This window comes from Stegostoma tigrinum, chromosome 25 (genome assembly GCF_030684315.1).
Source record: "Stegostoma tigrinum isolate sSteTig4 chromosome 25, sSteTig4.hap1, whole genome shotgun sequence".
Classification (NCBI taxonomy): Eukaryota; Metazoa; Chordata; class Chondrichthyes; order Orectolobiformes; family Stegostomatidae; genus Stegostoma; species Stegostoma tigrinum.
Genome location: NC_081378.1, coordinates 23,528,456 through 23,551,942, shown reverse-complemented (window position 1 = coordinate 23,551,942; position 23,487 = coordinate 23,528,456). Strand labels below are relative to the sequence as shown.

The 23,487-nt window shown below is 38.9% G+C and overlaps 1 protein-coding gene across 1 annotated transcript in view; it reads right to left on the bottom strand.

Moving 5' to 3' along the window:
- reln (reelin) overlaps positions 1–23,487 on the bottom strand; it is a 363,171-nt gene that overhangs the window by 70,947 nt on the left and 268,737 nt on the right. The window contains exons 33-39 of the mRNA XM_048553828.2: positions 23,205–23,363; positions 19,068–19,256; positions 18,532–18,805; positions 15,154–15,294; positions 6,807–6,984; positions 3,207–3,291; positions 543–725 (exon numbers count right to left, since the gene is read on the bottom strand). Of these exons, the coding sequence (XP_048409785.2) occupies positions 543–725; positions 3,207–3,291; positions 6,807–6,984; positions 15,154–15,294; positions 18,532–18,805; positions 19,068–19,256; positions 23,205–23,363 (1,209 nt within the window). The remainder of the gene's footprint in view (positions 1–542; positions 726–3,206; positions 3,292–6,806; positions 6,985–15,153; positions 15,295–18,531; positions 18,806–19,067; positions 19,257–23,204; positions 23,364–23,487) is intronic.

The following is a 23,487-nucleotide window of genomic DNA, read 5'->3' as shown; positions in this document are numbered from 1 at the left end:
TGGTATTTTAATGTGCTTATGTTTTACGAAACAAATTTGTTTGGGTTCTTTCCTATTTTGTGCATGAATAAAATGGGGAGCTAGAGTTACATCTATGTGCAGTGTCTTTGTGCTCTTCAAAGAGATATTCCAAAGTTCAGTTTGGTCACTACAACACTTGAGAAATGGAAATGTAACAAAATGACTCTTTGAAATAAGGTGCAAACAATGCTGGGGCAAAATTGAGAGATCTTTACTCTGCATCTGCCTGTGCTGTTCAAAACCAGATCATTTATTAAAGACAGGAAGCATAAACACTGCATTAACAGTAAAAAAAATTGTCTGTAATCCTTCCATGTATTCAACCTCAAATACTTTATAAGTTATCAATTATAAGTAATAAGAACCTCAAATAGAACGTGTGTTCTAGAAATCAACATTGATTCTGTAAGCTTTTAACAAATTGACTGAATTAATTGCCACTAAAAATGGAAGTTGAGCTCTCTCAGGGACCCCAGAGCTATTCAGCAATGAGGCATCTAAACATAATTCCAGCTTGTTACCTTCATTGTGGGGCTGCCAGAGGCGGAAACGAGTTGCATTGGTCTGGGCTGTGTGTGGTAAAGGAACATTAATAAAGAGGATCTCTGTTGTCTGAGGGAAGTAGAATTCATCCATCAAATGCCAAGTTATGCCACCATTGATGGAATACTGCAGCAGTACGGAATGTGACCGATCAGGGACACCTGAATCAAAACACAGAATTGAGGACAAAAAAAATTGCCATCAAAACAATTCAGTTAAAAGCATATATAGTAATTAGCTTACCTACAATTGATCATAGATACTAAATACATTTCATTTTAGAAAACTTCTTAATTTTAGTTTGAATGCCATAAAATATAAGCAGCTCCCCACTGAGAAGTCTCACTGAGAGCTGAAGAAGTTCACCACATACGCAATTAGCAACTACAGGAGATTGACTGTTGAAGGCTTTCATGACATAACAACCAATCTGATTACTCCACTCTTCAAATCATGGAAATAACTGATAAATTTTAGAAACAATTCTAATGATGGAAGTGTATTCCTCAAAGTAAGATATCTGCAGACAAATTTTGAAACCGACACTTTGCATCAGCAACCAGCTGTAGGTATTTTGAAAGGTATACCATATTGAAATAGCTACTGTGAAACGTAAGGGCGTTTTCTGCCTGAAACCAGTGAATGTATCCTGACAGCACTGTGGAAGACCCTACATCCCAAGGACCACAGCAATTCAAGGAGACTGATCACCACCATCTTTGCAAGGGCAATTAGGGATGGGCAATAACAGTATCACTTATATCCTATGAAAGAAGAGAAACAATATATATTGTAACCCAATGGGTTATATATCACACTTCTGTGTAATGTATACATAACAAGATGACTTGTTCTTCTCTGCCCATTCTACCTTTGAGAAATGTTGCCTGTAAAACATCTGGACAGTCACTGTTGTAGGCTTCTTGAATTTCCCTAAAAAGCGCCTTCCTGAACTAGAATGTACGACAAGGAAAAAAGCTGAGACTAAAGACCACCGCTGTCACACAAGGGAATCATCTGATCATCCTTGTGCACCATTATTGGGGGGGGGGGGGGGGTGGTGGTGGTGGTAATAAAGGGAGCAATCAAGGCAGGGCCAAAACATAATAAAATGAGAGAAATAAAAATGAATAAAATCCCACTAAATTAAACAGTAAATTGATGGAAATGTATTCTGGCATTTCAAATTGCAGATGGAATTTAATGTTTTGCGAGGCAACAGAAACAGACGTGACAAATTTCTTTGCTTTGGGATTCAACATTTAGAAATGACACGAATCACAGAAATTCTTTTGATCTTTATTTATGTATAAACTGAGAATAATAATCCAGCACTGATGAGACTTATTCAAAGGGCAAGTTGATACATTTAATTAAAATTGGTGAGCCACATCATGATAGACAGCTTTATCCCAATTCTATATACACTTTGCATTAATTGGTTGTAGCTCTTTGAAGAATTTATGTGCAATCCATGATAAAGCATTCTGTTTAACGAGAGGTGAAAAAAATCCATCTTGTCACTTGTTTTCAAGTATGTATTAAAGGACAGTGTTTCCTTTTCTCTGAAGGATTAAGAATTTAAATAGGTGTCCAAATGTTGCCAGAAATAAATTATTCAGCTCAATTGCTGAATAGTTAACTTGATCCATGGCATGACCCATCTTTCAGATTAACTTGCTTATACCAGCTTGTTAGTAACAGTTACTCCAGAATTTTCTAGGATTCTCTCCAATATCTCTTACCATTAATGCAGAGGAGGCTTTTGGGCATTTTCTTTTATTCTAACAATACGTGCACAGTAATTTCTTGGAACATATAATTTTCTCTCCTAGTCTCTTTGAGTTTACCCCTTACAAGCTTTAGTGAACAGTCATAGCAAAGGCTATTGATCTTGAGGAGATGCAAGAATGCAGCCTGGCATAAGCTGCCATCAAACATCTTCTGTCTTGACCCCCATGAAGATACACCTAATCCTTGCTCAATGTCTTCCTGAAAGCCCAGCACAGGAACTCATCAGGTAAAAGATCAGGAGTGCAAACCTACATCCTTCCTGTCTGATCTAAATTATTAGTACCAGCTCTGTGCCATTACTTCGTAGAATAGACATTATGGTCTGGGGTGAGGGTGGGGGAGGGAGGGGCTCAAGTAATACCAGATTCACCATTGCTAGTATGAGTAAAGCCTTTGGGCTTGTCAGCAATGCCTTCTGCAATTAATTGACATAATGTTGTAAATGTTCCATTTGGAAGATATCCATTGAGTGAGGTACGGAAAAGCAACTAGTGACAGTGCTACAATAGCCCTAGAGTCAATGATTTCTGGACAGCGTAGAAATGGGTGAGAAAAATTACAGTGGAACTTTCTGACTTTCCCTCGATTTACAACAATAATCAGGATTGTTGAAGGATCCAACTTGAAAAATTAGTCTGTGTTTTCCTCTCAGATGTACACTCATCTACAGCATTTATGGCACTTCTGCTCCATTTCGTGTGTTTATTTTATACATATATAGATACTTTATAATATTTGCCACATTGTCTTTATCTTTGCAACACAGGGTCTAAATGTTCCAACTGACAGACACTTTGACTACTTTAGATTCTTTTCAATTTTCATACTGACAAAAAAAATACACACACCTTTAGCTAAGAACTTGAATGAGAATTGAATGTACAAAGTGTTTGTGCACTCGAGGTCCCTGGAAACCAACATCCTCAATCCCTCCTGCAGGAAATAACGAGATAAATGAGTGGCTTGAACTAATGAGATTGTCGTTGTACAAAAAGCATGCAGATTGCTAACAACATTCCTGCAAGGTGCAATTTAGAAATGAGTTTGAGAATCTGCTGTTACTTTCAAAAATACTGACAATTAATTTGACATGAACAGATATCTTAATTAACTCATCTATACTTATATGTTGAAGGAAACAGTGTCCAACAACACAGTGCAGTGTGTTAAGATTATAAACACAGTACATCTGCTGTGTCAATTCAACAAAGTGAAAGTAATTTTATTACCATTTAAAATCTAACTTTTGGCAGAAAGTTTACTGCACCCCACAAAGGATTATACTTCATTTTCTTCATTTTACTGTCATTACCTTCTACGTAAAGCCAAAAGGACTATGATAAATGAGGTAATATTTATAGTGATTCTATTAGTCGCCATTGTTGAGGGTGTTGAGGCAGTTGAATTATTTTCTATCAGTCCAGTCTTCAAAAGAGTGATTGTATCTCATGCCTTTTGGGGCAGATGCATGACATGGATCAGTATTTAAATTACACCATTGTTAGGATCTACCAAAATTATATCACACTAACGTGGACAGAAGCTTCTTTATACCGGTCAGGAGCAAAGGCTGCAAATTAAAAAATGATCTATTGAGAGACTTTTTTGTTAAAAGGAAATTAGGCAGAAACAAGGCAGATAAAATAACAGCTCACATTTCATGTTCAAGAGGAAGCTGACATTTCACAGACTGGTCGGCACCATATGTGCTCTGGAGTATAGTATATGTATAAGTTTAGTTTTCTTTTTTAAGTGACTTTGGATCATTTGTGAAAATTACAATTAAATATAGACATGCTAGGGTCTATTTGGATGTAGTTATTAGGTCTGAGTGCACAGTTGCATTAACAAAAGCTTCTTTAGCATAAGGTGAAATATAGTGCAGGTTTAGATAGCTGTCCAGTAAACACTGATTTAAGGTGGCCTGCTGATGAACAGAAAAAATAAATCTGATTGGGTTCAAACCGGTTCAGAATTTATTAACTCTACAGAGCTACATAGGATATACATTTATTTAAAATTATGCAGTATGTTGACATGAAATTCTTGTTTATTCATGAGCGAGGAGTGCAACTTTTGTTTGATGCCTGCACCAGAGCTGCCAACTATTTTAATGATCAAATTTTCTTTTGGTGGTAATAACAACGAAATTGTCAGCATTCACAATCATTACTCCATTGAAACTGACAATTTCTGGAGTTTGCACAGGGTGGAATAATCTGGAAATCCAGAAGTTGCTATCAGTGAATGCTTCCAGAAGGTGAATTGTAAAGGTTTCTCCCAACAGCAATTAATGGGAAACCAATAAATAGTTGGAGAATATCAACTCCTAGCTGTTAAGTCTTGTTGCACAAAACCTTTCAAAATGGTACACCTCTTTGAATGAGATATAACTGGATTTTTAACAGCATGCTAACTTGATAATTAATGCTAAACACATTCACTTGCTAGCGAAAACCAAGTTTCACAAATCTGGATGTCAGCTTTTTCTAGATTGAAGATTTCACTCATTTTAAAAGTAAATATGCATTTAAAAGATTTTTAATGATTAGATTCAGGTGGAATGTAAAGTAAAGATAATAATTTAGTGAGCCATCTGAAAATTTAAACTGTAGGGATCAAAATATGTTTTTCCCCAAGCTATTTTTGAGATTTTTCATAGAATCATGGCATCATACAGTACAGTGGCCCTTCAGCACATCGAATCTGCACCAACAAAATCTGCTCTAAATCTACATCACTTTCCAGCACTTAGCCCATTGCCTTCAATGTTATGACATTTTAAATGCTCATCTAAGTGCTTTTTAAAGGTTATGAGGTATCCTGCCTCAACTACTCTCACAGGCAGGCTAGCATGAACTGCAGATGCTGGAGTCAGAGATAACACAGTATGGAGCTAGAGGAATGCAGCAGGCCAGGCAGCATCGAAGAGCAGGGAAGTTGATGTTTCAGGGTGGGAAGAAGGGACCTGACCCGAAATGTCAACTTTCCTGCTCCTCTGATGCTGCCTGGCCTGCTGTGTTCCTCCAGCTCCACACTGTATTATCTCTCATAGGCAGTATATTCAGATTCAAGGGCTACTTATTCATCCTCACCAAGTCCTTCATTAAGTGTGGTGCAATCATGTATTTGTGTTGATATATGAGGAATGTGGACTCTCAGAGGCAGAATTAAAAGAATTCATCAATATCCTCAATAATTATCAACATTCCATTAAACTCATGGCCACCGCAAACACACAAGATTAAACTTCCTAGCTTTTACAATATTTGAATTGGCATAAGGCACCAAACATAAATTAGCAAAGCTGTTTGTTTCAATAACTGGCATTTTTTTAAAGAAAAGTTTAATTTGCAAAGCATTCATTAGCTGTGACTTTTAGTTCTTTTTCATTCTAGTTAACCATGGATTTGTTTGTTGACAGGCACCCCATGTCAGCCTCCCTCCTTCTCTGTTTTATAGCCTCCAATCTCTTCCTCTATCTCATTTGTAGCCACTTGCTTCTTACCTTTTCTGGCAGATTCTTGCCCCAGCCCTTCTCACCAGCCACTAGCCTCATATACCTGGTTTGTACTCTCTCGGTGAAGATTATTGTCAGTTTTGCCAGGGCAGATGACACTACTGGAGTGAGTGAGCATGAAGGGTCCACAAAATGGTGCCAGAAGATCCTAGAAGAGTCTTCAATATTTTCATCTTCCCACCCGTGTGACCAAATGAGGCATTTAATTGATCTAAGCAGTCACATACTACACTGCAGATGTGCTACCAGCACTTTTCACCCATTTCTGGGAAGACCACCTTGAGGTGGGAAGGAGTCGGGTACTACACCCCAATTTCTGGCTTTGTTCCTGGTCCAGCCTTCAATAGAATTGACAAAATCACGGTGAGCGAGGCAGCAGAAATGTTTCTATTGTGTCACATCTCCATCACTGAATACACCCACCAAGCTTCACTGAAAAAGTGCTGGCAGTCCAGATGAGGAGTTGATACAGAATGATACATAAACATATAGAGACAAGAGGTTAACACATCATTATTAGGGAGAGCAAGGTTGATATTGATGAAAATATCGCAGTATTAGCTCTCCTTAGCATATTGGTACTGTGTAAAATCAAGTGCATCCAATATGAGAAGGGTTTAAATGGTCAATAACTTCAGCACAAAGTGTTGTGATATAAATGACAGCAAGTCATGAGGTCGGGCTCTTGGTCAAACCTTTTACTACAGGTTAAAAAATCAAAACTATTTTCTTTGCCAAAAGTAGAAAGGTCAAAGTCATGAAACTGAGCTCACAGTGGGGAGCCTGGCTTGCCATCACTACATAGTGTGAAATGTGACTGTAATCTCATGCATTTTCAAATACATCCACTGTTAACAAGAGGAATGAGCTTGTACCTTAGCTTAAACATATTCAACTACTGTGTAAGCAACAATGACAAATTCCTAACCCCTTTAAAAACCAATGCTGTTCCAGATTTGATGATCTCCCCATCCAAGTTCCCTCGCTCTGCTCCAAGAACCTCAGGCCAAATGTCAGGGTGTAGTTTCTCATTAAAGTCGTCTTTGAGAATTGATGGCAACGGAAGAAAGGGCACACAGTTACGTCCTCCAAAGCCACTGTCACATCTTAAAATGAAAGGAAACACTCATCAGTAAATGCAGCAAAATGTGAAAAAGTTGAGATACAGCACATCACTTTAACTACTGAGATAAATATAAAACAGCTAAATATTCAAAGATAATGCCTTGTACAGTTTTAGCAAGGCTCCCTTATTTTTATGCTCCATCTCCTTTTAAATAAAGGCCAACAGTTAATTTGCTTTCTCTACTACCTGCTGAATTTGTATAACAGATTCTGGACAATTATGCACAAGAACTCCTAACTGCCTCTGTGCCGCAACCTCCTGCAGTCTTTTCATCCTGCTAAAGTGCATTTCCTTATATTTTCCCATGTTATATTCCATCTGACAAATTTTTCCCATTCATGCAATTTTTCTATATTCCTCTACAATTTCTTTGCGGCATCATCACCAATTGCCTTCCCAACTTTTGTTTTGTCTTCTGTAACTTTGGCTAATTTCCTCATTCTGATTCCTGTGGTACTCTACAAAGTATAGGCTACTGTCCTGCAAATGCTCCCACTATCTCAACTCTCCATCTTCTATTAGTTAGCCAATCCTCTATCCATAATAAAACATTACCCTCAATTCTATGGACACTTACAAAGTAGAGTTATATTGGCAACTTATCAGACAACTTTTCAAAATCCAAATATATTATATCCACTGATTCTCCTTCATCTATCATAGTAGTTGCGCCCTCAAAGAATTATATAAAATTTAGATAGCATGATTTTCCCTTCATGAAGCCATGCTTACTCCATTTGATTATATTTTGTATTCCTAAATGTTCTGCTTTTACATTCTTTATATAAGACTCTAACATTTTACCAATAACAGATGTTAAGCTAACCGATCTATAGTTACTAGAGTTTTTGTGATCCTCCTTTTCTGAGTAAAGATGTGACATTGGCAGTTTTCCAATCCTCTGGGTCATTTCCAGAACCTACAAGATTTTTGAGAGACTGTTGCCAGTGCAGCCACTATATCTGTTGCTACTTCCTTTAATATCCTAGCATGCAAACCATCAGGTTCAAGGTGTTAATCAGCCTTTAGCCTCATTAATTTCCCCAGGTCCTCTCTCTAGTGCATTTTCTCCCCTCTTTCCACCCTTGCTTATTTAGTGTTTTTGGAACATTATTAGTATCTTCAGTCATCAAGTCTGATGCAAAGTCTTGATTCAATTCCTATGCCATTTTTTGGTTCCCCATTACCAACCCATGTTCCTCACTCTCAAACTGATTGCTAAATTAAACCATGTTATGATCACTGTTTAATAGGAGATATTTTTAGTCTCAGATTATTTATTAAATTTGTCTCATTACAAATTCCCAAATCCATAATGCCCGATTTCTGGTTCTATCTAGGATCATTTTGTTCAAGGAAACTGGTCCAAATATACTCCGAGTTCGTCTACATTAAGATTAAAGTCACCCATGATTAATATACTGCCTTTTTACATGCCTTTACTATCTCCTGATTTATTCTTATACATTTATTCCTATACATCCTTCAATCCAAGATCTTTTGCTATTACATTACTTCCATGTCATATTAACAAAGCTAACTCACCAATCTATCCTTCTTGCCTGGTCCTTTCCAAAAGTCACATGCTCCTGAATATTTTGTTCCCAGCATTAATATGCTTATAACCATTTCTGTCTTATGGCAATCAAATTATTTATGATCAATAAAATAATTTAAGATCAGTAAGGTTTGTTTCTTTTTATGCTGTTAATATATTTATAATGTTCTGAATATTACATGCATTTAGGTGAAGAGCCACTAATTTTCTCTTTTTATCATTTTGTCACTTTTGACCTTATTTTCTGCTTTTTAAAAATGCTTGTAGATGCCATCCCTTCTGTCCCACTCTGGGTATTATAAAGAGAGATTTGTACCCAATTCCATATTTGGAAGATTGCATCAATAGGGTTTTCAGTGCCTTATTACTTTCTAAGATCCATCTATTGAGGAGGTGTTCCATTGCAGAGATTATTATAGGCTCTTCAACACTTTAAAGTCTTTGTCCAACGTGGTAATAGGAAAATATGGTCAACATTTTATTATCCAGCACCTGGTGACTAGGAAATACCAGTTGAGCAAGAGGTCCACATAATCAGTGTAAAACCAGACACTAAGTTATGGAAATATAATGCAGGAGCATACGCATCATTATTATACTTTATATACAGTATAAATCGTAGAAATAATAATTCAACTTTGCCTTAAATATAACTTACCGGCAGACAGCCTTCTCACTCATATCCTCAACTGACTACTTTGACATCACAGAGATCACAATAAGACAGTAAACTTCTGGAATTTGAGATATATAATTTTTGTCAGTTTATCAACAGCGCTGGTTCCTAAGGCGCCAGTTAAAATAGTTTATATTGATCATAATCCATTGGCCTTCATTGAAAAGTTTATGGTTTGGAATGCAAGGCTATTCAGGTAGAATCTTTTGTTGCAACCATTTAATGAAAAATTATTCAAACTTCTGGAAAAGAAGAAATTTCTGATGCACCCATGTGTAAAATTTTGGAATAAGTTAAAGGTTCAAGAAATGTTAAGATTGCGTGTTATATTTTGATGTCAAAGGCCTTCTGCCTGCCAACAATTATGTGATTAGTTCTCAGGATTTGGGCTATGAACAAGGTAGTGAGAAGCCTTCAGGCTTCCACCAGCCCAGGAGCTCTTCCTGTTTTCTGCAATAAAGACTACTTTTAGCCTGTAGGAAATCAATCCATCTTTCCTCTAACCATTGCTAATAAGCTGCAATTTATGATTGATAGGCCAGAGAGAACTCTTATTAGTGAACCAGCCACCTGGTTTCTCTTAGAGTCATACAGTCACAAGCCCATGGAAGCATTGGGAGAAGGATGACTAAGAAGTAGCATAGTAACACAGAAAATAAGAACAGGAGTAGGCCATTCAGCCCCTCAAGCCTGCTGTACCATTCAGAATGATCTTGGCTGATCATCCAATTTAGTATCCTGTTCCCACTTTCTCCCCATGCACTTTGAGCCCTTTTGTCTTAAGAACTATATCTAACTCTTTCTGGCTGAGAATTCCACAGGCTCACTACTGTCTAAGAGAAGAAATTTCCATCTCAATCCTAAATGGCGCATCCTGTATCTTTAAACTATGACCCCTAGTTCTGGACTCCTGGGTCATCAAGAACATTCTTCCTGCATTTATCCTGTCTGGTTCAGTCAGAATTTTATAGATTTCTGTGAGATTACCCCCTCATTTTTCTAAACTTCTGTGAATATAGCCCTAACTGATCCTGCCATACCAGGAATTGGTCCGGCATACCTTTAGAACATAGAACATAGAATATCGAAAAGTACAGCAACGTATAGGCCCTTCGGCCCACGATGTTGTGCCATGGAATAATCCTAATCCACAAATAAAATAACCTAACCTAAATTCTCCTCAATTCACTGCTGTCCATGTGCATATCCAGCAGTCGCTTAAGTGTCACTAATGACTCCGCTTCCACGACTACCACTGGCAAACTATTCCATGCGCTCACAACTCTCTGGGTGAAGAACCTCCCTCTGATGTTTCCTCTATACCTTCCTCCTAACACCTTAAAACTATGACCCCTCATGGCAGTCAATCCTGCCCTGGGGAAAGGTCTCTGGCTATTGACTCTATCCATGCCTCTCATTACCTTGTACACCTCAAATCAGGTCACCTCCCTTCCTCCTCCTCTCCAGAGAGAAAAGTCCGAGCTCAGTCAACCTCTCCTCGTAAGACAAGCCCTCCAGTCCAGGCAGCATCCTGGTAAACCTCCTTTGCACCCTCTCCAAAGCCTCCACATCTTTCCTATAATAGGGCGGCCAGAACTGGACACAATATTCCAAGTGTGGTCTCACCAGGGTTTTGTAGAGCTGCACGCCTTCCAAAGCCAGAAAATCCTCTCTCAGGTATAACAGAAGCTACACAGAATACTCCAGGTATGGTCTCATCAAAGACCCTGGACAAATATAGCAAGCCATTCCTCTTCCTGCATACAAGGATACCTGGGTCTCACTGCACCTACCTCATTCTCAATCTATCACCATTTACATCATAGTATGCCTTCCTGTGTTTTTTTTGCTACCAGAATGACTAATTTCACATTTACCAATATTGTACTTCATCTGCTTTTGTCACTCTCTCAATTTGTCCAGTTCAGGCTAAAGCTTCTCTGCATCCTTCTCAGACTTTATTCTGCCACCCAGCTTTGAGTAGTCTGCTAACTTGGAGATAGTGCATTTAGTTTCCTCATTTAAACCAATAAAATATATTGTGACTAGCTGGGGTCCAAGCACTGATCCCTGACATACCCCACTAATCACTGCCTGTCACTTGGAAAAGACCTGTTTATCCATTTTCTGTTGCTAACCAGGTCTCTATCCATGTCAGTACACTACCCCAATTCCATGCACTTTAATTTTACATGCTACTCTCTTATGTGGGGTCTTGTCAAAACTTTCTGAAAGTTCAAGTAAACCACATCCATTGACCAGCACAAGAATCATTGAACTGCTTTCTCATTCTTTCCCTCTATCCATTACATGCATTTTATTTTTCTGTCTCCGTGTGTAAGTGTAAGGCTTTCTTTAATCCCTGACAAAGAGATTAAATCTTTAATTAGTAGAGTTACATGCTGATGGTTCTTAACTGTTTACCTGAAGCTAGAGTCTAATCATTTCTGATAAATTGCAATTTTTGTTAAGTACTGAAAACTGTTCTGTCAACTGAGGTCTAAAAGACAATTAAATTGGAGAATTCTGTGTACTTTTAAAAATCTTTAGCTTTGGGACGCCCACAGGAAAAGCTGGGCTTGATTTCCAGTGACATTACAATTACCTAAATTTCTGCACCGCAATGCTGTTAAATTCTTTTTCTTTGTAAATCTATGTAGACTCTCTCCAGAACCCACTTCCTGCGGGAGTAACTTTAGTGTTCCCTCCTAACGGGATGCTCCCAAAAGTTGCATTACAAAGTAAAGTGTCATATGAATTTCAGTGCCAGCATGATATTAGGAATACATCAAAGACTGGCAGATTGTATCGAACATCAGTATTTTGACTGTTCATACTACACAAGGTACTGAACATACCGAACCTGCCCATGCTTGCAAAACACAAAACACAGTGTCCAGCATTGTAAGTGATACTGCAGTTAGACAACATTTGTTAAATAAACCAGAGTGTGCTAAGAATTATGCTGACTACCAATTTAAGATTGCCAGTTGGGCTCACAGCACCTGTGCATACTGGAAACTATACATATTAATGCACAGGAACCAGATGTTTGCAGACGGCAATGTACATATATTTTGGCTTTTTCAACCTAAAAAAACAGGAAATGGTCATCCTCTGGCTCATTCCTTAAGGCAATCAAAGTAAACCCTTCAGAGATAGTGAGAACTGCAGATGCTGGAGTCAGAGACAACACAGTGTGGAGCTGGAGGAACACAGCAGGCCAGGCAGCATCACCCTAAGACGGGTCCTGAAGAAATCCAGATTTTCTCACGTGAGTTGCTGTCAGTTGTTGCTTTTAACCAATAACTGAAAGATTTTGCAGTTAATGAACTAATCACCTGTGCCTCCTACCAAGAAGTGAAAGAACCTAGAGAAAAGTAATTGAAGAACAAAAAGCCCTGGCAAGTAAAATGAATACCTCAATGAACCTAGTGGGCCGGCACCATTAAACTGTGTTTCCCAGTTTATTTTCCTCTACTCATAAATCAAGTTCTTTTTGTGTGTTTCTGAATGTTTGTATAGGGGTTTGAAAAAAGGTTTAGAGTTCTAATACAGCCATATAATGATAATTCATAGTTGTTTATTTGTGATTAGAATTTACTTATTTGTAATAAATAGTAGTTCATGTCGAGTAGAGGAACCTGTTATCTGTTAACCTGATTCCAAGAGACAGCTAAATTGGAGACTTTGCATGCTTTGCTTACGTTCCTGGTGACCCAGCAAATAGTGGGGCTTGAGAATCAGTGCACTTTCCTGAGTGGGTCGTAACAAAATCATTCCAAATTAGGAAATTGAATGATAAATAATTTCAATGACGTACAATAGAGGTTTGTATATATTAGTACATGATTATGAAATATTAGATTGAACAGCTCAAATCACATTATGAACTATAATAGTAAAACCCAAATGACTGAGATTAGTTTGCTGATGAAAATCATTTTATCTTACCCTATGCTGAGTCATTATTTAACTTTATCTCTTTGCACACATTTTTTATTTGACTTCTCGCTCCTTCTCTGTACTAGTAGAAACTAACCTTTCACTTGTGTTCATGAATTTAAAAGGTGACCACATTGCTCACACAGCGCATGGCATTTAGGCAGTCTATAAGTTCAACTCCTCTAATGCACCACCTCACAATAATTCCAACAGCACCTCCTGTAGAACCAGAGATTTAAAAGTTTGGAAAACTTTTAGCCAGCAGGAAGAAGTGAATCTAATATGAGATTCATACTAATTTTCTAGTATCTCACTGAGTACTCCAAACTGGAGAAGGTCATGCACATTTCCATTGATTGGTTTGATCCCACCTTCATGAATCTATTTCTAACAAGGTCTCTGAAACGGAATCCAAAAGAACTTCAACCAAAGCTCGTTTCAATGACATGAAATACAATAAATATGATGCAGGCTGTACGGATTCAATTAAAAATCTAAACATCAGATACACTGCCACAAATGTTATGTACTCTTCTACAGTTACAGTCCAGCCAAAATATATTCCTCTGGGTTTAGACAGCACAGTTTGTTATATCTGCTGTTGCCTCTCCAGACACTTTAGCAAAGACAAAGTAAGACTTGCTCCCAGAGAAGCATCAATTAAAAGTCTTCCTTTCAGTCATTCTGTTCCCAAAAGCATTCAATCATTCAGTGTTCATAAAGCCTTTAGGAACTGATGGCATTGAGCTTCAGGGCAGGTACTGCTCCTAGCTCCTTTGAGTTTAGCTGCATTACTGTTCTTCTAAGAAAGCAAGCTTGATAAATTAAACAATTAATATTCTTTTGATCAACAGAAATAAGCTTTGAATTGTCAGGATCCAGTGAGGCAATTAAAGCAAATAGACTGAATAGTATATCTAATATCAACTATTAGTATTTTAATTCTGAAAACCTACTCATTCCATCTTGTTGTATTTTCTATTTGTGTAATTTATATTGCAATTCTCATGTACAAATCTGTCTTGGAGCAGCAACATCAATAGGTGGACAATTTGTTGTTACCTGGCTAACAATACAACTTAGCTCTATTTTACTAATAAATAATTGCTTTCAAGAAGGTGAAAGAAAAGCTTCTAATCATTGAGCAACTTCAAGCAAAGGACATGGAAGCATAGCCATGCATCATTTTCTTTTGCAAGTCACAACTACAGAGTGATTTTGAGGGACTAGGACAGGTTGGATAGGAAGCGGCTGTTCTCCTTAGTTGAAGGGTCAGTACAAATGACCATACCTTTAAGGTGAAATGCAGGAAGTTTCGAGGGGCTTTGAGGGAAACATTTTTCACCCAGAGAATGGTGCGAGCTGGAATGCACAGTCTGGGAGGGTAGTTGGGGTAAGAAACCTCACAACCTTTAAAAAATACTAAGACGAGCACTTGAAACATCATAAAGTTCAAGGCTAAGGGCCAAGTGCTGGGCAGTGAAACTACTGTAGGTTTAAAGTTGTTTTTTGGTCATGTAGATTTGATGGACAGAACAGCCTCTGTATTTTGGCTTGTATTAGGAATCCATCTGAAAATTTTCTAAATAATTAACTCTTTTTTAACAGACTATCCTACATAAAGCTTTGATTGGGCAGCACAAACACATATTGCCCCAAAGTCTTGTCACCGAAAAGTATTTCCTTTTAATCAGAGCTGGATGCAGAAAATTGTTATTCATTGGCTATAATGAAGTGACAGAGTTATTTTGGTTAGGGGTCAGTGTCCTTTTGGAATTAATTTATCACAGTCTAAGTTAATCAACAGTCAATATTCAAAACTTCAAGAGCTGAAATGAATAAAATTGAAAATATTTTCAGTCTGTTGAGATCTGATATTTTATCAGATTGGATTGTAATAGATTGGAGGCAGTGGCTAAACAGGCTTTACAACAGCAACAACATCAAAGGAATGATGTTTTCATACTTACACACAATGACCCATGTCACAAATCCCATGACCAGAACACATCCAGGGGCACGCTGAGGCAAGGATCACATTATCAATAGCCCAGTTTGCAGTTCCAGAAGAGTATTCTGTTTGAATCCATCTGAATCGGGTCCTTGGGGAACTAATTAACACAATGGCACAGTGAATACATTAGTTATCAAAAGGTACTGTGCAGAAAAATGTTATTGACATTCAGAAAATTAATGATTTAAAATTATCTTAAGAACCTGAAGCAGTTTTAGAAGTTCTGAAGGAATTATGATTGGGACTGAGGTGTGAATGATAGCGAAGGCTATCTCTCATCTCCCACCAGAGCTCATGCTCTGCTATTCTCATTGCCTGCAATACTTCCCCTCACTCACTGTCTCCCTCACAAGCCTCTCACACTACTTAACCAGCATGGTATTGTGCTGCATCCTCAGTCCTTTGGTACATCTCACCACCTCTTCCCCCACATGAACCAATACTAACAGCTGCGCCACCCAATGTAATCTCATTCATTCCCACCCCTTTCTCTCATTACAGGAGCAGGCATCTCATAACAGGGCAGAGAGAGCTTGAACAAGTGGAGGGCGGGCTTGATATCTATGTTCTCACCCCCTCATAGGAAAAGATTGAGATCCTTCCTGCGGAGATGAAAAAAAATCCATATCTTGCTAAATAAGTAAATACCACTCTTCATTCCACAGCAACTCTCACATTAATGCTGCTCCCACTCTCAATCATTGCATGCCCTTCTAATTACTGGCTGTGATGCTTTTGCTCTCTTTTGTCTTGCAGGTTCAGTTAGTATCTCCAGGACTTCTGTGGGTAAATGCCTTCATCCCACAGAAGCTTCCTCCTTGACCTTGGACGGTGAGAGGTCTGAGGCCTTAAAGGAAGCATTGTAAAGACTGCCTTCCAAATCCTCCATCAGTCCTGGTACTGAGGTTTGATGGGAACATTTAGGAAGTTTGGGAGCACAAACTGATGATCACCTCACTGCATCACTTTGCAGTTGGCTGAAGATGAAATAGCCCAGGCTGCTGGCACTTAAGAGGGCTGCCGAAGACCAGGTACCTGGTCAGTCCCAGACAGGATGGCAATCAGGGACTTTATTCCAATGCACAAAGAGATACAGGAGCAACAGACAGCTGTGTAGCATGCTGTGGGCCTTAATGTTCAGAAGCAGCAACACAGCAATGCATGATGTGATCATCTGTCTACCTCCATGGACAGGCTGACGGCTGCTATAGACAGTCACATCCACGACCCTCAGGCACTACTGAAAAGGTGCATAAACCTGCACTCCATCACCTCAGCCATTGGTATCCAGGTACAAGTTGGGCAGGAAATCTTGACTCCAGTTCAGGTGCTGTCTCCTCACAAGGAGATATGGTGGTGTCAGCAAGCATTCGCCCAGCGTAGAACTACACATAGGCCCCTCTGCTTTTTCCAGAGAGGATCCTGGGCTCTGCACACCCACCCTGCCTACTCCCTCCTACCCTTGGAAGTTTAAGTTGAGAAAGGTCAACTTGTCTCTGGGAAGGATTTGGCTTGTTTAGACACAGCACCCCTGGGGCTGCCCCAATGCCTATAGGCTCAATGGCTGAGCAGGCTTCCTCCACCCCTGCTGTGAAACCAGGCAATACACTAAGATATAAAGGGGTGGAGAGGAAGAAGTGAACATATTGAGGACTCTTTGGTGACATGGGTGAAAATGTCTTGTATGTCACTCTCAGTTTATCTATAACTGTCCCTGATTTTAACTTTCATGTGGTTATGACTCTGTATTTTCTCATTATCTAGCATCATGTGATGGCCATGGAGAAGGCTTAATGGATGGAGGTTTCTGCTAAGAGCCTACTGCGCCATCTTAGAATGGTGTGCACATATGATATTAGGTTATGGTGACATCTTTGTCTCTCCTTTTTTGACATTCTTAATGTTTCATTTTTAATATGCTCATAGATGTAGCTGTCAAAAAGTTATCCGGCATGTCTATTAGCATCTCAAACTTGCCTACGTACATTCTCACTATGCAATGGGAAAAACACAAAAGATGAAGTAAGATGATCTTGACATTGTGATTCTGATACACATCCTGCCAAAGCCCACATTGTGTATGGTTTTGCCCAATATTTCCTTTGATTGTCTGAAAACTATTTCATGACGATGACAATAGAAAAAGTTTCAGCCTGGTCCTATTTTTATCTGATATTCATATGAGCGCACTTACAAATTCTGTTTCTTTCTAAGGAATAGCAATGCCACTTATCGGGCTCTTAGCAGAAAATCAACTTAATACAGTCTGAGGATCATCCCAACATGTTCCTATGCTTATATCCATTCAGGATTGCATGCTGATACATAGATGTACTTTCAAACATCATGAACATACTTGGCTGATATTGAATGAATTACATCTTCCCATGGCAAAAGAAAACTTTTTCAGAAATGATTCTCTTGAATTAGAAGGTTGTCAATATCACTTGTTTATTTAAGGATAGAAGAGATAAGTCAGGAAATTATAGGCTTACTCATTTAATATGAGGAATTCACAAGAATCAGTTTTCGGGGGGCAGAGTGACTATCATTTGAACAAATACGAACTAATCAGAGAAAGGCAGCATGGATTTGTAAGTGTTAAGAGATATCTAACAAACCTACTTGATATTTTTTCAGAAAGTTATTTATGTGGACTTCCATTTGACAAAGGAGGCATGAAGTCAAAAAAGATGATAACAAAAATGAGAGTCGATAGAATTAATGGAAACCTACTGACATGATTACCAATTGGTAAACAGATGGAAAACAGTAATGACTATAGGCATATGCCACAATTGGAAGGTTGAGCTCTGGAGTATTGTGTTAAGTCCTGACCATTACTACTCAGGAATCAAATATTTGCTTTGGAGTCGGTGCAGTGCAGATTCACCAGAATAACACCTGAGGTTAAAGGGATCAATGAAAGGGTAAGATTATAGGTTTCTATTCCTTGAGTGCAGAATATTATAAGATGACATAATGGTGGTGATTAAGATGAATAACTGAGTTAGCAGTGTAGACAGAAACTATTTTCTCAGATCAAGAGATGTCCAAAACAACATGGAACATCAAAATTACAGCTAGGTTGATGAAGAGTGATTCTTTAGTCTTCCCATAAAGAATAGTGGAAATCTGGAACTCTCTCCCACAAAGAGCTGTTGAGGTTGGATCAGTTGAAAATTTTAATACTGGGATTGATAGGCACGTGTATTAAGATTTATAGAATTATGGCAGGCAGATTAAAAAACAAGTGCTATGATATAGTTGTATGGTGAAACAAACTTGAGAGGTGTGAGGGCCTGGACTTGTTTCTGTATTTCTTAAAACTTACATGGTTCCTGGAGATAAGTAGACAGTGACACGCTTCCAGTTCTGGAACCTCTGTGAGGTGTAGATTGAGCTTTCTGTGTAGTGCAGACAGCCAATGCTGGGAGGAACACACTCCTCTGTGACTAGGTGCCAGTCTTTGCCTGTGTTGAGGGAGTACTGCAGCTGAATGCCATTGGAATCTGGCGACTGGTTTCCACAGCCTAGATTGAGCTCAAACTGCAAGAATGTGGAGGCAGTAACATGGAAGTCCCAAGTTTCTGCAAACCTGGGTTTGCCTAAAAAACAAAAGTGACACAATCACCAGTGACGAAAGGCCTTTTGTATCTGAGAGGATTTAAAGAAAACATTTTAATGTTGTAACACATCATGATTCAAGCACGCCTATCCTACTTTTATTGTTTTCTATTATAATTATTTATTGAATTTGTGACGTTACTGCCAAATGTCTTTTCAAATACAGGTTTGGGGGTACAATATTCCAAAAAGTCCTGAGCAGCCTTTAGTAATGAATATTTGTACTTCTGCTAAATTATGTACCTATATTAGCATTAAAAACCAGTGCTGTGTCCTTTGAGAGGCAATACATATCTGTCTTGCCCCCTTGAATGCGATACCAGTTGGATTGTAGGTTGGAAGAATCATCAAATGTATCTTGAAAATCAGTAAGGGAGCTATCATTCATTCCAATCAGGACGTCATCTAATGCCCACTGTGCACTGAGTTTTCCTAAAAAGAAACAAAAATCAAAGTTAGAGCACATGATAGGACGCATAATATATTGTGTGACATTTAGGTCATAAGTTAATTAACTTTTAAAAAACATGTATTGAGAAAGCCACAATATTAACAAAAACTGAAAGAACTGCTAATGCCATAAATCAGGAACAAAAACAGAAGTTGCTGGAAAAGCTCAGCAGGTTTAGCAGCATCTGTGAAGAGAAATCCAGAGTTAACGCTTCAGGTCCGGTGCCTCTTCCTCAGAGCAGATATGAACAGTGCTTTTTATCACTGTTGCATGGTTTGAAGAAAGATTTAAGACAACAAGTTAGTCAGTAGAAAGTGAAGGCATAGAAAGAGGTCATTTGCCTCTTGATACCTGTGCTGGCTTTTTCCTCAACCAACTCAAAATTAATTCCACTGTTCTAATCTGACCCTGTCTTATAGGGCTGTGATAATGGGAACTGCAGATGCTGGAGAATCCAAGATAATAAAGTGTGAAGTTGGTTGAACACAGCAGGCCAAGCAGCATCTCAGGAGCACAAAAGCTGACATTTCAGGCCTAGACCCTTCATCAGAGAGGGGGATGGGGAGAGGGTTCTGGAATAAATAGGGAGAGAGGGGGAGGCGGACCGAAGATGGAGAGAAAAGAAGATAGGTGGAGAGGAGAGTATAGGTGGGGAGGTAGGGAGGGGATAGGTCAGTCCAGGGAAGACGGACAGGTCAAGGAGGTGGGATGAGGTTAGTAGGTAGGAAATAGAGGTGCGGCTTGGGGTGGGAGGAAGGGATGGGTGAGAGGAAGAACAGGTTAGGGAGGCAGAGACAGGCTGAAGTCCACATTGATACCATTGGGCTGCACCAGCTTCAAAATCTCCCCTTCCCCAACTGCATCCCAAAACCAGCCCAGCCTGTCTCTGCCTCCCTAATCTGTTCTTCCTCCCACCCCAAGCCGCACCTCCATTTCCTACCTACTAACCTCATCCCACCTCCTTGACCTGTCCGTCTTCCCTGGACTGACCTATCCCCTCCCTACCTCCCCACCTATCTTCTTTTCTCTCCATCTTCGGTCCGCCTCCCCCTCTGTCCCTATTTATTCCAGAACCCTCACCCCATCCCTCTCTCTGATGAAGGCTCTCGGCCCGAAACGTCAGCTTTTGTGCTCCTGAGATGCTGCTTGGCCTGCTGTGTTCATCCAGCTTCACACTTTACTGTCTTATAGGGCTTTTAATGTTTTTGATTCTTCTCATTAGGGTTTCTGCCTCAAATCTTTCCTCTGGCAAAGCATTTCATGCTTTAAAACATTTCTTCTCACTCTCCAGTTGACAATAAGTATCAAAATAATTGCCTGCTCATTACTCATCACTAATTTTTCTTGGCTATTGTAACAGATGCTTGGACCAATTTTAAATGGTGAGAAATATGCTGAGTGTCAAGAGTCCATATAATAATGTGTGCAACACTAATTTCTGATTCCTATAGTCAATTGATTTGTAATAATACAGCTACTTCCATATTGCTGTACACAATGGTTAAATGCAGAATGACGGGTACAACATAATTAAATTCAGGTTGCAGTAACTGCAATGCCTGTTGTTTACATCAGTGATGTGACTCCAGGATTACAGAAGAACTTATCACTATCTGCAGTAAAGTAATGGGTCATATCTTCTGAGGTGTGGCAATCTAACACAGATTGCTCCTCATGCCCTTCTTTTTTGTAAGAGAAGAGTTCCACATTTCTAAGACGAGATTCCACTCAGAGCTCCCTCAGAAATGCAGAGTCGTACTTCCATCTGACAGTTCCTTTGTCGTACAGAGCTGTCAAAGGAAGAAGAACCATGTCCCCTATTCATAACAGTCAGTTGCTGTGTACTGACGTTTAAAGGTCCAGAATCAGAGACAGCCACTTTGACAGCTGCCATCAAATGGTAAACACATCAGATAATTATGAGATTAGGGCAGCAGTTTGTAGGGAGTAGACTGAGATTTAAGTTTCACACGATCAATGGCAAGATGTCCACCTCCTCAACTGAAGACTGCTAGCCAGAAAGGCAAGCTGTTTGGTTGTGTGTGACTACACTAATTGGTGCAGCAAGGCAAGACGTGGATGGTGCGTGCATGCAGCTGGATGCTGAGTGAACAATTGTTAAAGCAAGCGTGCAGTCCTGAGGTGCAGCTTGGTCTAATTCGTGAGATGCTGCCTGTGTGCAAAGTGTCCCTAATGCAGCCTTTGAATGTTTGTGGCTGGAGCACTGTGCAATATGAACTTGTGCTTCCTTCGTGACCTGCAGGTGTATTGCAGAAGTCCCATAATGGTCATGAGTGGTGAGTAAATGCTTAATGCCAATGTCAGTGGATGAGGGCTGTATGTGGTTGGTGCCCTGGATCATGTCCTGAGATGCCATTTGTACCTAAGCAACATGGAAGTCCTTCAGAGCAAGTGGTGAGCTGAAATTGACAGGTACTCTGATTTCCACATTGAGATTTTTCAACATTCACTGCTTGTGTTCCTGTGCAACGTAACACTTAATTTAATAACCATGATACTGTGATACAGTCTAAAAGTGCACCATTCTTGCTAAATTTCCACTACCTGGAGGGGCACGTGACAAAAACATCAAGTTCTTACATCAACTACTTTGTAGTTTGGCTGTTGTTACTATTTAGGCCATTCTGGTCCTAGGGGATGGTGCATGATCTGTGGCTTCATTCGTGGGATGAAGCTTCCTTACTCAATGCTTCCTGACAAAGGTACCTTTGCTGTTTATAGCAAATCCATTGCGTGTAGTACAGGATCCTGGGATCCATCTCCTGTGACACGTCCAGGAAAATAAACTTGTTGATGAACCCATGTTTATGTGTCAACTGAAATAGTTGAGTTATCCTCCATTACTACTGATGCACCAAATTACTGTAGGTTAGCATATGTGTGTTATCCCTAATGCACAGAAGAGATCTAATTCCCTTATTGCCAAAAAGTAAATCTTCATGAAGCTCTAAGATGGTTTCCTTCACAAATAAAGTCAATAAATTAATTGTGCAACTTTCCAAACATAAGACTTTCCTGCAATAATTTAAACCGTAAAGTAATTTCTTATCAATAAGTTGGTATGATTTAAGGGTTGCAAACAACAATCTACGAATGATTTCTACAAACATGTATTGTTTGCAGCTGCCATTTTTTAATTGCTATAACATCTCACAATAGAGAAAAACAATTTTTCACGGAAGAAGGACATGCTACTGATTAAATCAATGAGGCAATTTGCAATTGAAATCAACAAACCAAATCTGATCTAAGATTAAACATATGCTTTGAATGTGAAAGTCAGAGATAAGCCTTTCAAGCCCCTGTTAGTATGAACGCTGATGTAGCAGAAAAGGAATTTTTTTTTCTCATTTACTTAAAACTGTGAAGGGTAGTTTTAATCATCTGTTACTTGCACATGACATGAAAATGGTAAAGAAGCATGTTTTGTTACCCCACACCCTATTAAAGAGAAAGATTTTCTAACAAAGACGTTTTCATAAAGACAACGGCTCTTTGATGCTGTGATAAAATAACTTTTATTTATATTGTTAAAGGGTGGATGCATGATTTTAAGCATAATTAAAATAAACATCTGAAGTTCATGATTTTTGTCAATAATGATATTTATGTTCATTACTTTTCAGTAGTTACTTCCAAGTATATTTTTGAGGCTTTTCTTTATGATGTTGCGTTGTTTTATCTCATCTATAGTTTTATAATGTTGTTTCTGTAGTTGTCTAACCTTGTAATTGCATTTGCCTCCAAATTGCCTTCTATGGCATCTTGTTAGTGCACAGCTTTCATTAGAATATATCATAAAATTAGACATTTAAATTAGATAGTAATTATTTGGCTAGAACTATCAATGAAGAGTCTGTTACTTAATATTCTTATGTCTGATTCTGAATTGCAGTTTTAAAGCTTACCGTGTTGTGGCTGCCACCAGCGAAATGCTGTAGATGTGGTTTTGGCTTCTGGGAATAGTTCAATTGTTATTATTTGAGGTTGCAGAAAAGACATGTAGTCCAGTTCACGCAAAACTTGCCAGGTTATTCCATTGTCATTGGTGTACTGCACCACAATTCCTAGATTTGAAGAAAGACAGTGGATTACAGTTGACCCTTGCATTTTGCTTTACACTGACATACCTCCATTGGCAGAGCTCTCAGAGTTAAAGGTTACTCCGTTTTAAGTAGACTTGGTGAACTG